General features: G+C 41.7%; 2 protein-coding genes across 2 annotated transcripts in view; both read right to left on the bottom strand.

The window, feature by feature from the left end:
* Positions 1 to 3,875, bottom strand: part of PMP2 (peripheral myelin protein 2) — a 53,268-nt gene extending 49,393 nt beyond the window's left edge. The window contains exons 1-4 of the mRNA XM_009335059.1: positions 3,723 to 3,875; positions 2,036 to 2,208; positions 1,682 to 1,783; positions 1 to 38 (exon numbers count right to left, since the gene is read on the bottom strand). Coding sequence (XP_009333334.1) covers positions 1 to 38; positions 1,682 to 1,783; positions 2,036 to 2,208; positions 3,723 to 3,795 — 386 coding nt within the window. The 5' untranslated portion in view covers positions 3,796 to 3,875. The remainder of the gene's footprint in view (positions 39 to 1,681; positions 1,784 to 2,035; positions 2,209 to 3,722) is intronic.
* A 6,089-nt stretch (positions 3,876 to 9,964) lies between these two features.
* LOC103926174 (fatty acid-binding protein, adipocyte-like) lies at positions 9,965 to 13,431 on the bottom strand. Its single transcript, XM_009334997.1, has 4 exons — positions 13,285 to 13,431; positions 11,846 to 12,018; positions 11,521 to 11,622; positions 9,965 to 10,197 (listed from the first exon to the last, which is right to left on the bottom strand). The coding sequence occupies exons 1-4, from the start codon at positions 13,355 to 13,357 to the stop codon at positions 10,147 to 10,149; spliced, it is 399 nt and encodes a 132-aa protein (XP_009333272.1). The 5' UTR covers positions 13,358 to 13,431; the 3' UTR covers positions 9,965 to 10,146.
* Positions 13,432 to 19,287: the final 5,856 nt, after the last annotated feature.

The following is a 19,287-nucleotide window of genomic DNA, read 5'->3' as shown; positions in this document are numbered from 1 at the left end:
TAGACTCTAGTGCAGACAACTCCTTTCATGGCACATTCCTAAGGCACAAAGGAAAAGATTAATATAAACCTTTCGCTGGCAGCAGGTGTGTCTGTTGCAGTAACCACTGAAGTCAGTGAAAATCCAGATGTCATATTTTACATCTTTACATCTTTACATAATTTTTAGAGCAAACAGCAAAGCTATTTTTATATTGCAATGGGAGCGGTTTCTATTTTAATAACTTCGGACTTAATTAAGTGGCATATAATGACAAACAGATTGCAAAACTAGGCTCAGCTTCCAGAAACAAATTTACCTTCCTTGGTATTATTGCTGGCTTGACAGAAATATCAGCACTACCTAGTTTATTATATCATGGCCCACGAATACTTTCAATTTTACAAAGATTATTTTTTTGTGGAAGTAGAAGTTGCCTGGGTAGTTCAGAGGTCAGGCTTCCGGCCTAAAAAACTTTGCACTTATGAGTCACAAAATATTTCTCCTGACCCTCTTGCCCCGGCAGCCTTCAGTGGCTCCTGGTGACTCACAGCCATGAGGCGCGCGCGACAGAGGTGACAGGGCATTAAAAAAGACCTCACTGGTCTGCAGAAGACGAGGCCTCCTCCCCAGACCTGTTTTAGGCAAGGGGCAGGCGGCAGGACGCTAATGGAAGAGGGACCCTACCTCTCTGCGTTTTGAAGATGGTTTAATAACTAGAAAACATTTACACAGAAATGCAGCCATGATGAGATGCGAAAGCAAATCACCCTTCCAAATGTATGAGAGCTTAAAACAAAATACAGTCAGAACAAGCCAGCACGTAAAGGAGTAATGCTGCCGATTTCAAACAAGTTGCCCAAATTAGTTTGTCTCCACTCTTTAAAAACTTTAATGAACAAAGTACTTTTCTTCATTCAAAAGTGAAATCTTAATTTTAGTAGTGACCCTTACAACTAGGGGCCCTAAAATGTGTTATCACCCTGGCTTGGCCAACCCATGGCTTTCGCATGGCATCTAGAGATAGGCAGGTTGAAGGGGGGGGTGAGGGAAAGACACAATTCCCCCGCCCCCAGCAAGACGTGGTTCCCACACCACGGCGGGGGTTTTGGAGGAGCCGTCAGGACCTGCCAGTCCCTGCTACAGGTGACCATGCAGGCAGGCATGGGCACAGAGGTGCTGGCTTTCACACGATAAACCTCAAGCACCTGCTTAGTGTGCTCAGCATGCTCACACAGAAAAAGCAAACAGAAGTGTGTGAATTGATGGGCTTTAGTGGAAATAGATACGTGAAAAAGTGTAAAATCAGTTTTCTAAGGTGGACAGGCTTTATTCCAAAGATAGGAAAAAGGAAAGAGCCAGTCCAGGGACAGCAATACCCAACTTGCAAACTTTTATTTGCATTTCACAGGTTTCTGCTATTTGAAAAATTCATTTCTTTTAAGAATAATAATCTTGAGAGCCGTAAGTATGCTGTCAATTTATGGCAGGTCTGCCAATATAGCCACTTTAAAGACAATTTGCTGTATGGAATAATATTTATTCCCTTCCAGCTTGTTTCTTAAGCTTGGTTCCCTTTTCTCCCTCTTAATTTACCTCATAAGCCAGAGAGAAAGCCAAAATTGACGGTCTATTTAGACAGAAGCAAACTGAAGGCTGCATCCTTCTGACCTTTATCAGCGTACAAAGAGTGTGAACTTACCACCACCATTTTCCCATCAACCAGTCTTCTCTTTATCGTGGTCTCTTTGCCGTTCCACTTCTGCACTTGCACCAATGCTCCTTTCTCCAAGGTTATGACACTCTGCAAAGGCCAAGAGAAGAGTTTCAAACCGCAGTCCAAGCTTTGCAGATTAGAGTAGCAATTCACTTTACGTTCAGCAAGATCCTCATTCTTGGCTAATGACACACTTAGTTTCAGCACTATACTATTTGTCCTTTCAGTGCTTGCTTTGAATAGTTTGGAACACTCATAGTGCACTAAGGGGGTAGGAGAAACTCCTCCTGGTGCTCTTCTAGGACATCAAGACCGCTCAGAGTTCTTCAGCCCCCTTACCTTGACTTTCCGGTCATCTGCTGTTGTTTCATCAAACTGCTGGCCCAGTTTGAAAGAGATCGTTGTATTTTTGAAGGTGCTTTCAGTTCTGATGGTTACTATGTCCCCTTTCATACTAATGATCACATCAGGCTTTGCCAGGCCACCTAGTTTCCGGGTAGCTAAGCCCACTCCTAGAAATCAGAAACAAAACAATCATTACATTCTAGCAAGCAAGAAACTCGGTATCCTTTCATAAATCTGCAGTACTTCCACTGTTTCTTCTTGAATACTCTAATGCCTGGTACAGATGAGACACTAATTCTTCGAATGTGGAAGTACTGCGTTCAGAGGCTGAGGCAGCCTCAGTTAATAGAGTGCACCTTCAGCAAGAAATAAAGATATACATGAGTATACACTTGTGTACATTTAGCTAAGAAGAAACATAGATAGTTACATATCTGCATGAATTTGTGTAGAGATAGAATGGGTAGAAAAGTTCAGAGGAAAGGTCTATTCCTTATAAAAGCTTGCAAAAATCCTTTTTAAAAAAATTCTTGACAAATCTGAGAATCTGCACTTTTGTTAACCAGGTGCATGGAAGAAACTGGATACTGAACTGCCAATACGCTGGTGCTTGTTCATTAAAACATAGCGGAGATCGCGCAATTCCTAGGTTGCTACTAACATCCCTTAAGGATCCTTACATTTAAACCTCAGTGGAAAGTACAAGTATGTAATATAAAAAACGTTGAAGTATAAGAGCAAAGAACTGCAGAGAGCTTCAGGGAAAATCCCATGTCAAAAGCCTTTTATATTGACTAGTGCTTTTCAGTACAGTTCATTGTCTACAATTTGTGAGGTCTGGGGCAAGTTAGAATGAAGGCCACTGACGATGTATTGCTGTTTTATAAAAGCAGAAAGGGGATAGCTGTAGTTATTGCCTTTGTTAATGTTATGCTATGCTCAGATGAAAAGATCCGTATAAAAGGGTATGAAATTATCTATAAAGTATAACACTATTTGCAGTAATTATTCTATACTAAACAATTCTGTTCCGATCTTTAGAAAAATATCTGTAGCTGGACTTTCATCCCACATTTACTCTGGTTAATTAATTAACTGCAATTCTTTTGTTATTCAGTTTAACGTTTCAAATAGAGGGAATCGGTGTCTCAGTGAATCATTTATATAGCAAAAGCAATGCTGTAGCTGTCTGTACACTTGTTATATAGAAATGAAACTGGCATTAAAATGAAAAACAATGCCTAATTTATTACATTCCTGGCATTCTTCAGTAACAGATAGATTCATTCATAGGATTTAGAACTCTGAAACCAGAGTGTCATGAGACATCAGCTCCATTATATATTGTAAATTATCACAAGTAATGAGTTTCATGGTGCAATCAGGAGAAACATAAAAAAAAATGCTGCATCTCCATAGATTCTTCTCATTACAGAAAAACAAATTAGATCAGGTCAGTTCAGTTAGACAGAAGTAAACTTATTACAGTAATTCAGCACCTACCTTTCTGTTTTTCCATTTTAGATGCTAACAGAAAGAAATTAAATTATGCTAGAAAAGTAATTAAAGTGCTTTTGTGGCCAGGAAAAAGGCACCATCCATGAGCAAAGCATAAGATGAAGAAGAGACATTCCCAAAGAAAACTTACTAAAAAAAAAAAAAAAGAAAGAACATTTCTCACCCAATTCTTTCATATAGTCATCAAAATTTTCACTGGAGACGAGTTTCCAGGTTCCCACAAATCGGTTACACATCGTATAGGCTTTGCGAGGCAGTGGTCCTGCAGAGAGAGGCAGTGGCCACAGCAGCTCTTGGTGGGAGTCAGAGAGACTGTGTGCCCGCCTCAGACCTCGCTGGCCTCCTTTTAAAGATGCCCAGTCCCTGCAGTGGTCAGGACGGGCCAATAGGAGAGGCAGTGCCAGGGTAAGACAATGTGCACCTTGTCCAAGGCAGCCGTGTCAGTACCAAGGCTCCGGGTGCCCCCTGCCTCGGCTTCCTCCACTGAATAGATCAGGACACTGAGGGGTGCATGGGGACGGGGACCTGAGGTTAATATTGCATCCGCAGAGCAGTCAGGGGACACTGAGGTGGGGTCTCAGCAACACGGAGCCACCAAGCACAAGAGCACTGCATCCATATGAAACCCAGCTCTGACTGTCCTCCCAGTGCCATTCTCCTGCTATCATCATGTAGAATAGAATAGAATAGAATAGAATAGAATAGAATAGAATAGAATAGAATAGAATAGAATAGAATAGAATAGAATAGAATAGAATAGAATAGAATAGAATAGAATAGAATAGAATAGAATAGAATAGAATAGAATAGAATAGAATAGAATAGAATAGAATAGAATAGAATAGAATAGAATAGAATAGAATAGAATAGAATAGAATAGAATAGAATAGAATAGAATAGAATAGAATAGAATAGAATAGAATAGAATAGAATAGAATAGAAATGCCTTTTAAACACTGACAGGCTTGGGGCATTGCCCACCTCTCTAGGAAGCCTGTTCCAGTGTTTGATCACTCTCTGGGTAAAGAAGTGTTTCCTAATGCCCAGTCTAAACCTCCCCAGTGCAGCTTTGAACCGTTCCTGTGTGTCCTATCACTGGATACCAGGGAGAAGAGCTCAGCACCTCCCTCCCCACTTCCCCTTCTCAGGAAGCTGTAGAGAACATTACCACTATTGTCACCTGAGTGCTAGTCAGGTAAATCAAAGCCATGTGGATTTTGGGGAGGAGCTGTCAAGAAGCTGCTGTACGTAGTGGGGTTGGTTTTTTTTTTCACTTTCATGATCCATCCTGGAAAGGATCTGTGTGTTTCATCATTTAAAGGCAGAACTGAATTATACTGTTCTCTTTTCTCCCTTTGCATCAGTGCAACGATCCCAAGCTGTGGGATCTTCCCTGCACATACCCCAGGCAGCACCACAAAGAGAAGCAGCAGCCAAACTTCGCTGCCTCCTTTCTTTCACAACAGGGCATGTTCAGAAGATCAGTGCATCAGTGGAGATCATCTCTTGTGCTTGGCAGGTGGATGGCATGAACAGAGGCTGAGTCATTAAACGGCTTATTCTCAGTTCAAAGTCACTTGGTGAGAGGTGAGCGGTTTTACTGGGTTGGGAAGAGGACATATACTGCTCTCTTTTTGCCTTTCTGCACCTGGATGGTTGGTCTGTCGTAGAGTTAAGGGCTGATTTAAGCCAGTGCAGTCATATAAGGCGTTGCATTTAAATGTGTCCTACTATTGTAAGATTTCTCCAAGTTTCCCTGCTCCCATGATGAGACTCCATGACCCCCCTGGGTCCATGTCTCCCTTGTACTGGGGAGCCCAGAACTGGACCCAGCATTCCAGGTGTGGCCTCACCAGTTGAGTAGAGGGGAAGGATTATCTCCCCCAACCTGCAACACTTCTCCTAATGCAGCCCAGGACATCACTTGCCTTCTTTGCCACAAGGGCACATTGCTGGCTTGTATTCAGCTTGGTGTCCACCAGGACCCCCAGGGCCTCTTCTGCAAAGCTGAGTTTGAAAGTTTGAAAAGTTTGAGTTTGAACATTCAAAAACTTTTTTAAAAATGTACATTTAGAACTATTGTCTTGTGGTTAGTAAAAACCTGACACAAAGAACAAATCCATAAACCATATGTATATTTGACAGGTAGGAATTTAAAGCATTGTAATTCAAGATACCTCAAACTATCTGAAATTATTTAGTGTAAGACCACATCAACTGTAATTCTGTCCTTCCCCTTCCTAATCCATCTTCCTGGAGAAAAATATTACTTGCTACATGAAAGGATTAGATGGCTTCTTTCTTACTTGTGTGAACAATAGTTGCCTGTTTGTCTTTTTTGCATGATTACACTTTCCGGGTTATGACTACTTATAGGGACTTTTCAGATCTACATTGTAAGGATGGAGGGACACTGGGATTATAGGTTGTGGGACCAAATTTCTTGTGTTTATGGTAGAAAGAGAGAGATGGAGCTGATGTTGGGCCAAGGAGGGTGAGGTTTGGGTCTCGTCTTGAAAGCTGTCATATGCAAGAAGGGGAACATGCTTAAACAGGAAGACAATATAGCCTGGGCAGTGAAAATATTGTAGTCTTTGGGTTATACTGTTGTTGTGGGGAAATAACAAGGTCTTAAGTCACAAATTTTGGTTGTATATGCAAAATGTTTTTATTCCATCAGTCATAACATCAACAAGGATAAATTGAGCAGAACTTCCCATTACTGCTCAGGTTTAACTATAGTGCAGTGTAGGGAGGGAAAGTCTAGAGTGATTGAAAATGAAAACAAAGTAAAGAAGAACTCTTTCTCCCCCCCAGTAGGAAACAGATGCTCTATCTGTAATATATAAATGAATGTCAGTCTTTGAAGGTGTTGTCCACACAAGCAGAGATGCATTATATCACATTTTGTGTAAAGACTATCTAGCTCTTTTATCCAATCTCTGGAAATGAGAAAGCTCCTCCTAAATGAAACTATCCATTATTTCTCAAGGAATAATATGAAAATATTCTACCGTTGCTCCTCAGGCATTCTTTGTTCTTTCATTTAATTGTCTTATCCACATAAAGGCACTTTAACAAGACAAGGCTTGTGCCTTTGGGAAATAAAAGATGATTGGGACATTGTAAAATCAGGCCCAAAGAAATTCAAGAAGAGCAAATTAGTCAGAATAGAACAGCTATACTGCAGTACCAGTAACCTTAAGAACAAAAGTGACAGAGAATTATTTATACAGACAAAACCCCAGTCTTAAGCAGTCTCAAACAATGTTGACATTGCTACCATCTATCTCTTTGTCACTAAGAAAAATCATCACTTTCATTTAAAGGACTCACAGTCTAGAAAGAAGAAAAGCAGGGAATTATATCTCAGTAGAAATAATATCTGTGGAAACCAATCTTTTATTCAAGTTTAAAGGGAAAAAAAGTGTCAAGGATTGTGAGTACATGTGAGAAGAGGGAGCTTTGGTTCCCTTGTTTTGCTTATGGTTGGAGTAAAACAAGATTTGAAATCAATATACTTGGAGATTGTGAAGAAGCACTAGAGATAAAGATAAAAATTCATAAAAATAGTGAGCTAAAACTGTGAAGAGACTATTTAAAGAAATATGGAAAGTAAATTTATGTCAATTTCTTTAAAGGAAATATGATCTGGGCAAATTCAGTGCCAAAAAAAGTCTAAATTAAATTCCTGGGAGAGTAATGAAGAAAACAGAAATAAAAGCGGAGAACCGAGGCCAAATGCCTGCCTCGCTGTGAGGACACCAAGGATGTTTTAACACTGACTCTGCGGAGCTGAGGGATCGATCCTGAACACGAGGCCAGCGGTCTGCCTCTTCCCAATAGCTACATTGGAGGGTGCAAATAGCCTTTTGTCTCCTCGGCTGGGGCATCCCACGAGACCAGACCAAGACTGCTGGGGCCGAGGGAACGGGTGGCAGCTTGGGGCAGACAGCACAGCTGGGCGCACACCGGGCTTGACTGGCCAGGACGCAAAAGTACTCCGAGTTCCTTCCAGTGGAAACAAAGAGTTAAAAGAAAAACAGAAAAATAACAGAAAGGTCCAAGCTCAGAACAAGCCTTGTTTCATCTTTCTCCTGAGCTGCTAAAAATCTGTGGGTGTGAGTCTGCTTTCCCTCTTGTCATCCAAGAAACCTCTAAAGAAGTAGTGAGCGAATATGCTAACGGGCAAAGATCGCCTCCTCTCAGCATTCCAGGGTGCCTGCTGCGATAAGCATGTCACCCATGGGGTTTGTAGGGGTTTGATGAGATCCTCCTTTTTCAGAGAGGAATGCTATGGGATGGTTTCTGATTTTTGGAGCATAGTTCAGCACTACAGAAAAGAAAGGGGGACCTGTGCTGCTCTGCAGGCAAGGACAAGACACTGATCTGCCTTTACCCCTTAGAAATGTGTGCTGTCAGCTCCATCCAGGTCTGAGAGCACACACCTTTGTTTGCCAGAGAGGAATTATCTCCATTTATTCAAGAAGTCACTAGGCTGCTGCCTTTTTTAGAGAATAAATTTTGGCCTTCTTCAGAGGATAAATTTCAGACATGTTCATACTCTGAGAAAAGCATTACTAATACTTCATTATGGTGCTGGCACTGTTCAAGTTTATAGACAGAATGTCACTTTATTGAAATTTCCAAAAGTTGACATTTTAAGTGGCTTGATTCATTCACAAAGTCTGAATTCATTCGCCAGGTACTAAAATAAATGGTGATGCTTTCAGAAGAGATTACCTCTGAAAAATCAGGCTGTGAATGTTACAATTGTAACTGCAGGCTTTATTAAAAATATAAGGTTTCTAGAAAATAAAGGCTGCTATATAAATATTGGAATATTGGAAATTTGACATCTGAAATGTAGTATTTCCATTTCTGTGGACAATGGGATGTATTTAACTATAGGCTGATCTTTAATGTCTATATATAGCTTATTTAAGTCAATGTTGCTACTTCTTATGAGCATCTCTCCCATGTAGGTTTTCTGCCACTAAATTGCAGTTTTATCCTGGCTTTTGTAAATAATTTGGGTTCTTGTTAAGTGCTAAGTAGATTTAGTATTGTATATATGGGGTAGTCTGACGAATACTTCCCTCCCCTATGCAACTGTTGTTCTTTAAGCTGATGAGATTTCACAACCACTGAAGCCAAGGTAAAAACACGGGAGCTGTTTGTTCATGTCTTTTTTAACATTTTCTGCAGAATTTACTGTGTTTTGGAACTGCTCCTAAATGACTCCTTAGCTCATCCAGAGTGTAGAAGTCCTCCTTTTTCTTTTCCCCTCTCCAGTTGTATTAATAGTGCAGAAACTTGGGAACAGTCTGAGTCATGCAGAGGAAAGTTCAAGTGTATGAGGTCTCTGCTGCTGGCAGTAGAGACTCAGCACCGTCACCTCTGACAGCTGGCCTCAGGCATGTCAGGAATATGTGGAATTTGGTTCATGGATCTTAATCGCAAAGCTTGAGATATGCTTATTTCCCCATTTCTGCACACATTTTCAGACTCTTCTTGTCCAGGTTTTCCTTAGACTTCTCATTCTTTTTTGTCCTCAGTTTGAGTCCTCCCATGTGTAGAAATCAAGGCTTCCGTGGACGTGAAGTTTTGAAATAGGAGGCCAGGCCTAAGGGCAGGAGAAGAAGGTAGTTCGAGAATAAGAAGATTTGAAAAACATGGTGTCCAAAGGGCTTTGCATCTAGAAAGGCTCGTGTTCCCAAGTCTTATCTAACCTAATGAGCTAGTAGAAAATGCATATAGGAAATAAAGGAGGTTGTACCACTAGCAAACTTTTACAGGCTTTTAGTAAGCCTGAGAGTACTTTTTAAGCTATGATTCTTAATTCAAGGCTTTTTGTCTAATCTAGGACAAAAAGAGATGTTAAGGAAAGGGACATTAACAAAATAATCACAGCTGAGAGCTACAGCAGCTATAATTTCACACTGCAAGTGGAAGAGGACAAGATCAAGCCACTTCAGATGATCCCCTGGTTTAAAATTGTTGGCATTTGTGCGAAGAGGAGGTGCCTGGTTCCCTGCTCACGTTAGAAGCCAGCGCTGAGCATCCATAGTAATCGCCCTCCTCCCTGCCCCAGGAACAACGGCCTTCACTCAAAGCCAAGAAAAGCAGCCCCGTTATTCCCCTTGCTGTGCACAGACTCCTTGCAGTGGGTAGCCTACTCACAGCGCTCACCGGAGGATGTTTTTGTGTCCAGGTCTACACCTATCACTGTCACACAACAAGTGCCACTCACTGGATCATCTCCAATCCTCTTTCCGCAGTGAGATGGGTCACAGCTACCGAATGTGGTGCTAGCTTACACGCGATGCTTTCCTGTACAACACCCCTTCCCATATTGCACCTCCCCCCAAACCCCTTTCTGACAAACTCCAGCACAAGCACAGGTTGTAGAAAGCTGAACGTTTTATTGAATAGCCACAACAAATTAGACCAGCTGCATGTAACTGTTTTGGGATATATCTGTAAAAAGTACAGTTCTCTTTAAAATAGATTTGTGGAGTTTTTCTCCTTCAGTTAAGTTGTTTATCTCCAGCTTTAAGCATTAGTCCTGTGTGAAGATGGCTTCTTCATGCTTTTTCATAAACTCTTTTGCAGGTAACAGTATTCATGGTACATTCCTGGAAAGAAAGGCAAATTTAATCAGCTTTTAACTCTCACTAAATGTTTGTTAGTCAGAAGATAGAGAATTATTTATCCACTGGGAGCCAGTGTAAGAGAAAATTTGTGTTTTATCTCCTCTAAAACCAATTGCCAAAACAGTGAAATTCAAGCTTGAGAGCTTCAGAAACAGAAGTCTGAAATATAAGTACAGGACTGAAAGAACATAAAAAGACTGCTTCAACAAGCCCCAGGATATTTCTAATCTCCTCTTAAAAGCTCTAAAGAAGGCTCCTAGGACTTCTATGGAGGGTGTTTGGACTCTGGAGCTGGGCATTAGTCTTTTTTCCTTTCACCTGTGGCTGTGGTTTGTGCAGCTGTGGCTTATCTTCTTCACACATGTGTGCACAACACATACCCACACAGAGTCCTACACAGCTTTCAGACTTGCAGCTGCTGGTGTCAGCCTCTGCATGTTAGGCTCTGTCCTCATCTATTTTTCTGTTAGACCAAACTCGGTTTTGTTCAACCTTTCTTAATGAAGTTGTTATTAAAAACTAGTTCTATTTGTTCTCCTCTGGTCTCTAGCCAAAGAAATTTAAATGTTAAGTTTATGGACATATTAATCTTCCCTAGGGGAAGGCAGAACTCTTCAGGAATTTTGCGTATGTGTATCATTTTGTAGCATGTAGGAATGTCAGCTGCCTTTTATGAACACAGTTTTAGTCCCCTCTCAGATTCTTCAAAGTGTCTTTCCTAAAACTGGAGAGCAGTGCTGGGAAGCCCCAAACTGCAGGTGGGCCTCACTGGCACCAAGTCAAGCACAATACTCTCTGACCAGATAACACCAACCAACAGAGCTCGGATACAGGTTTCTTTTTTTTGTTATAACGCCATACTATTGACACAGTTGTTGATGATACATAGTATGGTTCCCACAGATGGCTGTTGAGTCTCTACTGGAGGTGAACAGGAGTATTTTCCACCAGCACAGAGTGGACGCACTTAACATGGACTTTGCTAATGCTTCCTCTATACTGTCCAGGACTTAAGCATTCTGATATATAAAAATTTCCCTCATGGGGATGTTGGTTTTTTCTCCCTACTCTTTCTTAACCATGTCTTGCTATGAATGGAGAACAGGCACCTCCATACCATTCCGTAAGTTTAACAGCATTTCAGTTTTAATATATACTCCAGGCTCATTCAGAGAGACTTCTCAGCAAGTGCACAAAGCCCTTTCAGATGCTTTCACTCCCTGTGTTTGAATCCAATGTAATACATCTGCCAAACATGAATTCAGCGCGATGAATTCAGCGCTTAAGTAACAAAAATGAACTCACCACCACCAGGTTCCCATCCATCACTTTTCTCTTTATGACAGTCTCTTTTCCGTCCCACTTCTGCACCTGGTTCAGTATGCCGTTGTCTAGGGTTACGACGTTCTGCCAAAGAGAAAAAAAGCAAAGCGTGGCTGTTTTATTAGGGTGCTCTGGGCTGAAGAGAAGACTGTCTCCATGTACAAACAGCACTGAAGCACAAAGCATCCATAGCACTCTTACCTTTGAAGGCAGCATTTCTCACTGGATGTCAAAATCACAACTCTGTCCTCCTGCTCCCACACCCCTTTTGAGAGATGTATTTGGAAAGTGCCGTTTTTGGACTCACCTTCGTTTTTCTGTCATCTGCTGTGGTCTCATCAAACTCTTCACCCAGCCTGAAAGAGACCTCTGTATTTTTGAAGGTACTTTCTGTTTTGATGGTTATCACATCACCATTGATGCTGATAGTTACATTGGGCTTGGCCACACCAGCCATTTTCCTGGTAGCAAACCCCACACCTGTGAATAAGACAGGGCACTATGAAATTTTTATCTTTACTCAGTGTTTTTCTCTTATTTGTTGGGGGGAAAAAAAAAAAAAGACTTCAGTGCTGATTTCCCCATTACTTTCTGAATTTTTTTATTAATTCTATGTTGCAGAGGTTCCTTTGTAACATCTCACTAGCTTGATATGGTTATAGGCCAAGCCAGGTGGGATGACGTAAGGAAATTCTCTGCACTGTTATTGTCAGGATAGTAAAAGCAATATTTTGAAGACTGAGACAAGAATTTAATGCCAGATATTTGCACATACACTTGTTCAAAATAACTGTGGTGGTTTGTACGCTAGCTTTTATGCTAACTGTATCTAAAAGTAAATAAGCAGAAATATATGACAGTTTCTAAGCCACAAAAACAAACAAACAAGAAAAAAAAAAAGAAAGCACTTTTTATATTTGTCAGTAGCTAGGCTGAATAAAAGGAAGTGATTAAGAAATAGCTGGCAATGGTTACGTCCTGAGTAAAATCTGGGGTAAAGATTAAGAGTGCAAGAGTCTCACTGAAAGCTGTCTGAATGCTGCATAAGTCTCAGTGAGTATTTTACCCCTAATCTCCAAATAAACCCCCAGCTTTTTAGCATGTACGGATCCAATCAGTGCAAGTTACCCCATACTTCCCCCACACTAAAAGAAGGTGGAAACCTTTTAAAGCCCAATTTTAATTCTAAGCAAGAAGTCTACACCTTTAGAGAAGAGTGTTATCCCTCAAATTTTTTGCAAGTATCTGCATGAATCCATGCAGTTTTCTTTGTTAATATTCACTGGAGGCAGCTACAGAGTTTCATTCACTATAATAGCCATGACAATCAATCGGTCTCCTAGTCCAGTAGCAATACAAAGAAGTTTAGGTGTGTTGCTTTTAGACATAGAGAAGCTTGCTGCATTCTAGCATTACACCACTTTGTATGTCCAAGGATAAAAGCTAATCCACACAAAATATAGCAGTGACGTGGTTTACTTTCATTTATAACACTACTACGTAGGCATGCATAGACTTGGCTTACCTGAAACTATTCCTTCCAATCAAGGTTTTTCTACGTTATAGGAATTCGACACCACTAATTCAAACAGCCAAGTTCTCCAGTTTAAGACCATCTGATCAAAATAGTTGGACTAAAACCCCCTTGGTAAACAGCATAGCCAGAAAAAGCAAGTAAGGAATAAAGTTCAAAAGCAGCATTTCTTCCCTGTCCCAGATACAACAACTCCAAATAACAATTCTCACCCAGCTCTTTCATATAGTCCTCAAAGTTTTCACTAGAAAGGAACTTCCAGGTGCCCACAAACTGGTCACACATTTTATCAGGCTAAAGAAAAGCCTTCCACAGGATCAAGCAGAAATGCAGGACAGGAAGATAGCATGAGCTCCAGGAGATCAGGAGTTATCTTTAAAAAGGAGCCTTGGCCACATGATGCTCTAGGATGACCAATGAAGAGGGAGTCCCAGTGCCCAGCGTTTTCCTTCCTCTCCTACCCCTCCTTTGCCAGTAGGTCATAGTGTTATTATTCATATGCCCTTACTAGCACAAAGATCACTGTCTTGATTTTATTATTTAATTATTTTGGTCATTCAAGAACACTCCACCTTAAAGTCAAATAATTAAATCATATTGTCTTTCAGAATAAAAAGGGAGGCTCAACCCATAGAGGGTTATGTTCTCTCCCATGCTCTCTTCTTTCATTTCAGTCCACCATATCAAATTGACACAGCTAAATTCCTAGACTGTAGGGTCTGAAAGGCTCATTGGGATAATTTATTTTGCTTTCTGTACCCCTGCAGTCAGAGATTTTCTCCAGAGAGACACAGAATTACAGGAAGAAGTGGATTTGGGGCAGAAAGAGAGAGTGCTGGTGGCTGTAGAAGGGTAAGGCAATAAAATTGCTTCCTTGATTGGGCTCTCCTTATCATTGCACCACCTGAATCAATTAACCAACAGGTCTGTATTCTGCTTTTATGTGATGGAGAGGGGATATAGGGCTCTGTGAAAAACAAAGTAACAAAACAGACTATTTCTCTCCCTTTTGCTCCTGTGCTTTCTGAAGACCTATGTCCCAATGACTAGCATTATGACTAGTTATGGCATAAAGCTAGGCTCTGGTATCGATCCACCAAAGGTCCCTGGACGCTTCATTTGTTTTCTGTTCGTGCTGTTCAGGTAGTAATCTGTTTGAGGCAAGGTGTGTACAGGCCTGACATAATGAGGATCCCCTAAGCCCTATTATAGCTCAGATCACAAGAAATTTTACCAGAAAACAGTCAAGCAATTTCTTAGACTTTCCTTTTGGCTGTAACATGCTATTCCAATGCCAAAAGCAGCTAATAAGTGCAGACTCCAGCCCCTGCAATTCTCTTCAGGTGGATTTCCTGGAAATAGTCTTCTGGTTGTTAGGCATCAAATATGTTTGTCCACATATTTTCATACTTGTTGACTTTGTAAGTAACAATGTTGTAGAAAAATTATTTATGTAGGATTGTAAGATCATAGGGAAATTTGGAAGGGAAGGGAGGTCAGGAAGTCTCCAGCACAGCCTTCCACTCAGGCAGGGCCACCTCTGAGCTCAGACCAGGCTGCTCAGGACTGTGTCCTATTGGGGCTTGGAAACCTCCAAGGATGGAGCCAGCACAGCCTCCCTGGACAGCCCACACCCCTGCCCAGCTGTCCCCCCAGGGGAAAGGGTCTCCTTATCTCCCACCTGAACCTCTCTTCTTTAGGCTTTTACCCATAGTCTCTCATCCTCCCACCATTCACTGCTGTGAAAAGCTTGGCTCCAACTCCTCGGTCACTTCCCCACAGGTGTTGGGGGCTGCTGTAAGCACTCTCAAAGCCATCTCTTAACCAGGATGAACCACCCCAGTCTCACAGCCTCTCCTCACAGGGCAAGTGCTCCAGCCCCCTGAGCACCCTGGGGACCCTCTGCTGAATTCCAAAACTAGATGCAGCACTCTGGATACAGCCTAACGAGTGCTGAGGAAAGGGGAATAATCACTTCCATCAACCTACTTACTGGCTGTGCTCTTGTTCATACAGCCCAGGATGTTTTTGGTCTTACTGCTGCTAGGGCTCAGCTCACTGCCCACCAGGACCCCAAGGGCCTTTTCTGCAGAGCTTCTCCCTAGCCAGCCTGTCCCCAGCCTGCATTGCTGTGAGGGCTGAATATGTTTGTACATGTATAATTAGTTACCCTCTTGTGCCTTTGAGACTGCAGACTGTGGGAAAAATTATTCTTTTTACCTTTTTTTTTTTTCTAGCATAGCTAATCTTAGTTTTGGTCTATTCTTTTTTGAGTTTTTGCACATTTACTGACTTTGGGCTAATCCCAAAATAAATAAAATAATATTCTATTTATTGAAGTCGCTGAAGCTTTTCCTGATTGGTTTTCTCAGAGTATCATATGCTCAGGTCCTCTTTAAAAGGAAACTCTGAGGGACCCTCCAGTTTGTGTCATTATTTTGGTTTTTTTTACTTAGGATTATTGGCTTGAGAAACACTTCGCCATGAGTGAGCACTTTGTAGGAACTTGAAAACTCAAATCCAGTAATTACATAATGAGTACTTGAAAGTGTCAGGTGAGGATTGCTGCAGTGCCCCGGATAGAAAGGATGCGATCTGGCTGAACTCAATTCCTGCACTTACTTTTCTTGCCTTTTGGGAACTGTTCAGTGTGTGGCTTACTACAATTAGCATTCATTTCTTTGGAGGGGAAATAGGTATTTTGTATTCAAAACTATAGCCTGAGAGAGGGGATTGGCCTTCCTTTGGTGTTAACAGCTGTCTGCAATGCTTGTGCTGCTTGAAGAGCTTTTTGGGAGAGAGGTGAAGCACCTGTTCCATGTAAATCAGTTTGGAGCGACAAGCACATCCTCCCTAGGCAGTCAATTACTTGCACCTATTTAAAGTGAATCTGAGCTATTTGTAGATGTCTTGTAAACATGATGACTCAAAAATGCAAGAAGAAAGCCAGTTTGTGGGATGACTTGCTTGTTTACTTCAAAGCAACCAGCTATCTGGGAGCAGGCTCACGGCTCTCACTTGGGAAGTATCCTACCGATGGTCTCCTTTCCCTTGGGAGAGACTTCCAGTGACAAGAGACAAGCTTGTGGCATTGATGTCATCTAATACAAATCCTGCCTGCTCTCTGGGGCAAAGACCTCAAGTCATACAGCCCTGCTGATAAAGACTGAAGCACTTAATGGTCATGAAGATATCAGTGGGGTTTCTGAGCCTGGAAGCTTAGGCAAACCTGGGATTCGTGTCACGTGCAGTGTCTTGCCACAAGAGCTGGGCAACCTGGCTAAACAGCCCTGTGGTCATCAGCATTGACGGGATCTAACACCATCAAAAGCAAGGGCATCTTCAACCTCCTTCAAAATAAGAGGGAATTTTGAAGAAACCACAGCAGGTAAGAGGTAAACCAAGGAAGGGAAGCTGGTGAGGGTCCAGCACAGTGAGGAAATGCTGGCAAAGTAAATTCATCAGAGAGGGAAACCCTGTTTCTTCAGCCTCATCAGTTCATATCAGGATTAAGTCTGCAAACAACAATGATACACTGTCTGCAATGTGGTTTTGGGGTGCTGTGACCTTTGAGCATGGTTCCTGATGCAGGAGGTGCAGAAGTGGAATAGCAAAGCAGCAGGTGTGCAGGGGAGATCGGTGGATGGGAAGGTGGTGATGGTGGGTTAACTCTTGCTCTGTGAGTCAGACCAACAGTGGACATCTACTTGAGATGAGCAGCTTTTTACAAAAATGAGCACAATAGTAACCTCCCTTTGGCTCTTTCGGGCATGCAGGAGGAATGACGCTGCTTCCACTAGAGTATGTGAGAAAGAGGATGCTTATTCCCATAGTCGAGATCTGTCACTTAGGACAGCTTTTAACTGAGGGCTGTGCCAAAACTTTCTTGGTACTTTAGATATGTATAGATTTGTCAAATTAAAAATACAGCTTACTCTCAAATGTGAAAACATGAATCAACAAATCACAGTTGTGACTATCAGCAGCACTCTGCTTAAATAAAGGCTTCTTTCTCCAGTTCCTCCTTGTCACAGTAGGGCAACAGCGTACAACTCCTCCAGCTGCTATAGCTATTTAACCAGTGACTACCAATTAGCAGCAGTGTATTGGGCTTACATGGTTGTCTCCATAGTTCTGTTACTCTTTGAATCAAAAACAGGGATGAAAAGGTGAAAAGACATCTGTGTTCAATTCCACACCTGATGCCATAGCAGACTATTAGCCTGTTGACAATGAGTTCTGTTGAAAACTTTCTTAAAAGGAACATGGCCTCTATATGGGGTTATTAGTGGCACAGATGGCAATGTCCATAGTAAGAAAAAATACATATTCTTGGAAAAGTTATTAAAAATAGGGATTTTCCCTTAAGCAGGGAAGAAACCGTGGCTTTGCTGCAAGCTTCCTGTTCAGGCACAGGTAATATCTATTGAGAAGATGGGCTATAGCAGCTCTCATGCCAGGAAGGAGGGACCATGTCACACTGTCTGGTACTGCTGCAACTTAGACTGAGCAAAAAGTTTTCTTAATACTTGTCTGGCCGGATACCAGAGTGGGAATCTGTTCTAAGGCTCCAGGGTAACTTCAAGAAAGGTGAGCTAATGCTGGAGAGCGGACAGGAACAAGTAAAAGAATGCCCATCTCTGCTTGCCAGTCTGCTACTTTCATTTCTGATTAATGTTTGAGACAGGTGAATTGCCTTAGACTTCTGCTTAGCCAGGAAAAGGTATAACTAAAGCTTCAGTACTCATGATGTAAGGCACTGACTTTACAAGATACTGGCTTCAGTTGGTTTGAAAGTTCAAGAGGCCAGTTGGTTTTCACTGAGTTATTTCTCTCTCCTTGGGAAGGAGGTGAGCAGGAGACGTGAGCACGTCCTTTTTCCTATGCTCAGCAGAACAGTCCCCAGCAGCAGACTGATGCTCCCCCACTAGTGGCCGTGGCTTCAGGCCTCACTCAGGACTGAGAGTACTATTGCAAATGGTCACTTTGCTGGAGGAGTGAAATTTTGCCAGCAGCAACAACAAATCTGTTGTTTCCTTGAGTGGCTACCAGCACCACTCTACCCAGTTACATTGCTGGGCTGTGACATTTGGAGACCTCAGGCCGGTGGGCCCCAGCACTTGATTTTTACTTTTAGTGATTCTGGGTTCTTGTATTTCTTCCTGGACTTCAGCCCAACCAGTGAGTACTCCACATGCTTAAATAGGTTTCCGGTATCTGAAAGCAGGACTGTGAAAATCAAAACATCTAAAAGGTGTTTGTGAAACACTAAGCTAAGTTTGTGTAGTGCTAAGAACAGAAATGAAATCTCATAGCTCTGAGGCATAGTAAGATCAAGCCCAAAACAAAACCTGGTGGTTGACACCATTAACTTGCAATTAAAATACACATGATTACATTTTCTGAACTGCTTTAAAGATGAAGAAAAAAAAATGCAGATATGGCTGGAGGGAATGGCAAGCCACTGGACCCTTGCCTTCACTAGGTTCTCGTGAGAGTAGTGTTGACAGCTGAGACTCTGGCTTTTCTCAGCAGATGGAATGGCAATAATGTATGCTCCCAAACGTTTGTGGCTCATGCCAGGTGACTGCTATTCCTGAGGAAAACACTGACTTCTCATACACTGCTCTAACATGTATGTGTTCCCGCATTCCTGGAGCAAGTCAGTTGGCAGTGTGAATCCCATCAAGCAATGCTATGAATTGCAGGGAGTGAGTTAAAAGGAGTATCAGAAAAGTAGGGAAGGATGAGTATTTGCAAATCAGTTTTCTTTTCATTGCAATCAGAAGAAATGCTGGTACGCTAGCTCCTACAGGCATGCAGTTGATAGGCTTCCAGAACATAATGTGGGCATTTCTGTATTCAGAAATATTCAAAATGTCAGAGCTCTACCTTAGATATACTGTATTCAGCAAATGCCATAGTGAGATTAATGATAAATCTAACTTAATGACTTCTGAACATTTGTATGAGAGAAGATCTTGTTTTGCTGGCTATAACATAGGCACTGCAGATGTTTCATGTTTCTAACTACTTACGAATTTCCCTTGTCTAAAGAACAAGTTTAAAGTTGTCAAAAGTTTCTGATGCTTAAATCTGTCCAACTTTTTAAATGTACTGTACAACTCTTGCATCTAACATCAGGGCATTTCCTCTTGACAGTGTACAATGAAAGTCAGCCTTTTTCTGAGTCCCACTTTGTCTTGTCTGTGGAC

The sequence above is a fragment of the Pygoscelis adeliae genome, unplaced genomic scaffold (genome assembly GCF_000699105.1).
Source record: "Pygoscelis adeliae isolate BGI_AS28 unplaced genomic scaffold, ASM69910v1 Scaffold101, whole genome shotgun sequence".
In the NCBI taxonomy this organism is placed as follows: Eukaryota; Metazoa; Chordata; class Aves; order Sphenisciformes; family Spheniscidae; genus Pygoscelis; species Pygoscelis adeliae.
Note: the sequence above shows the minus strand (reverse complement) of the source record. Positions and strands in the feature narration are given on the sequence as shown.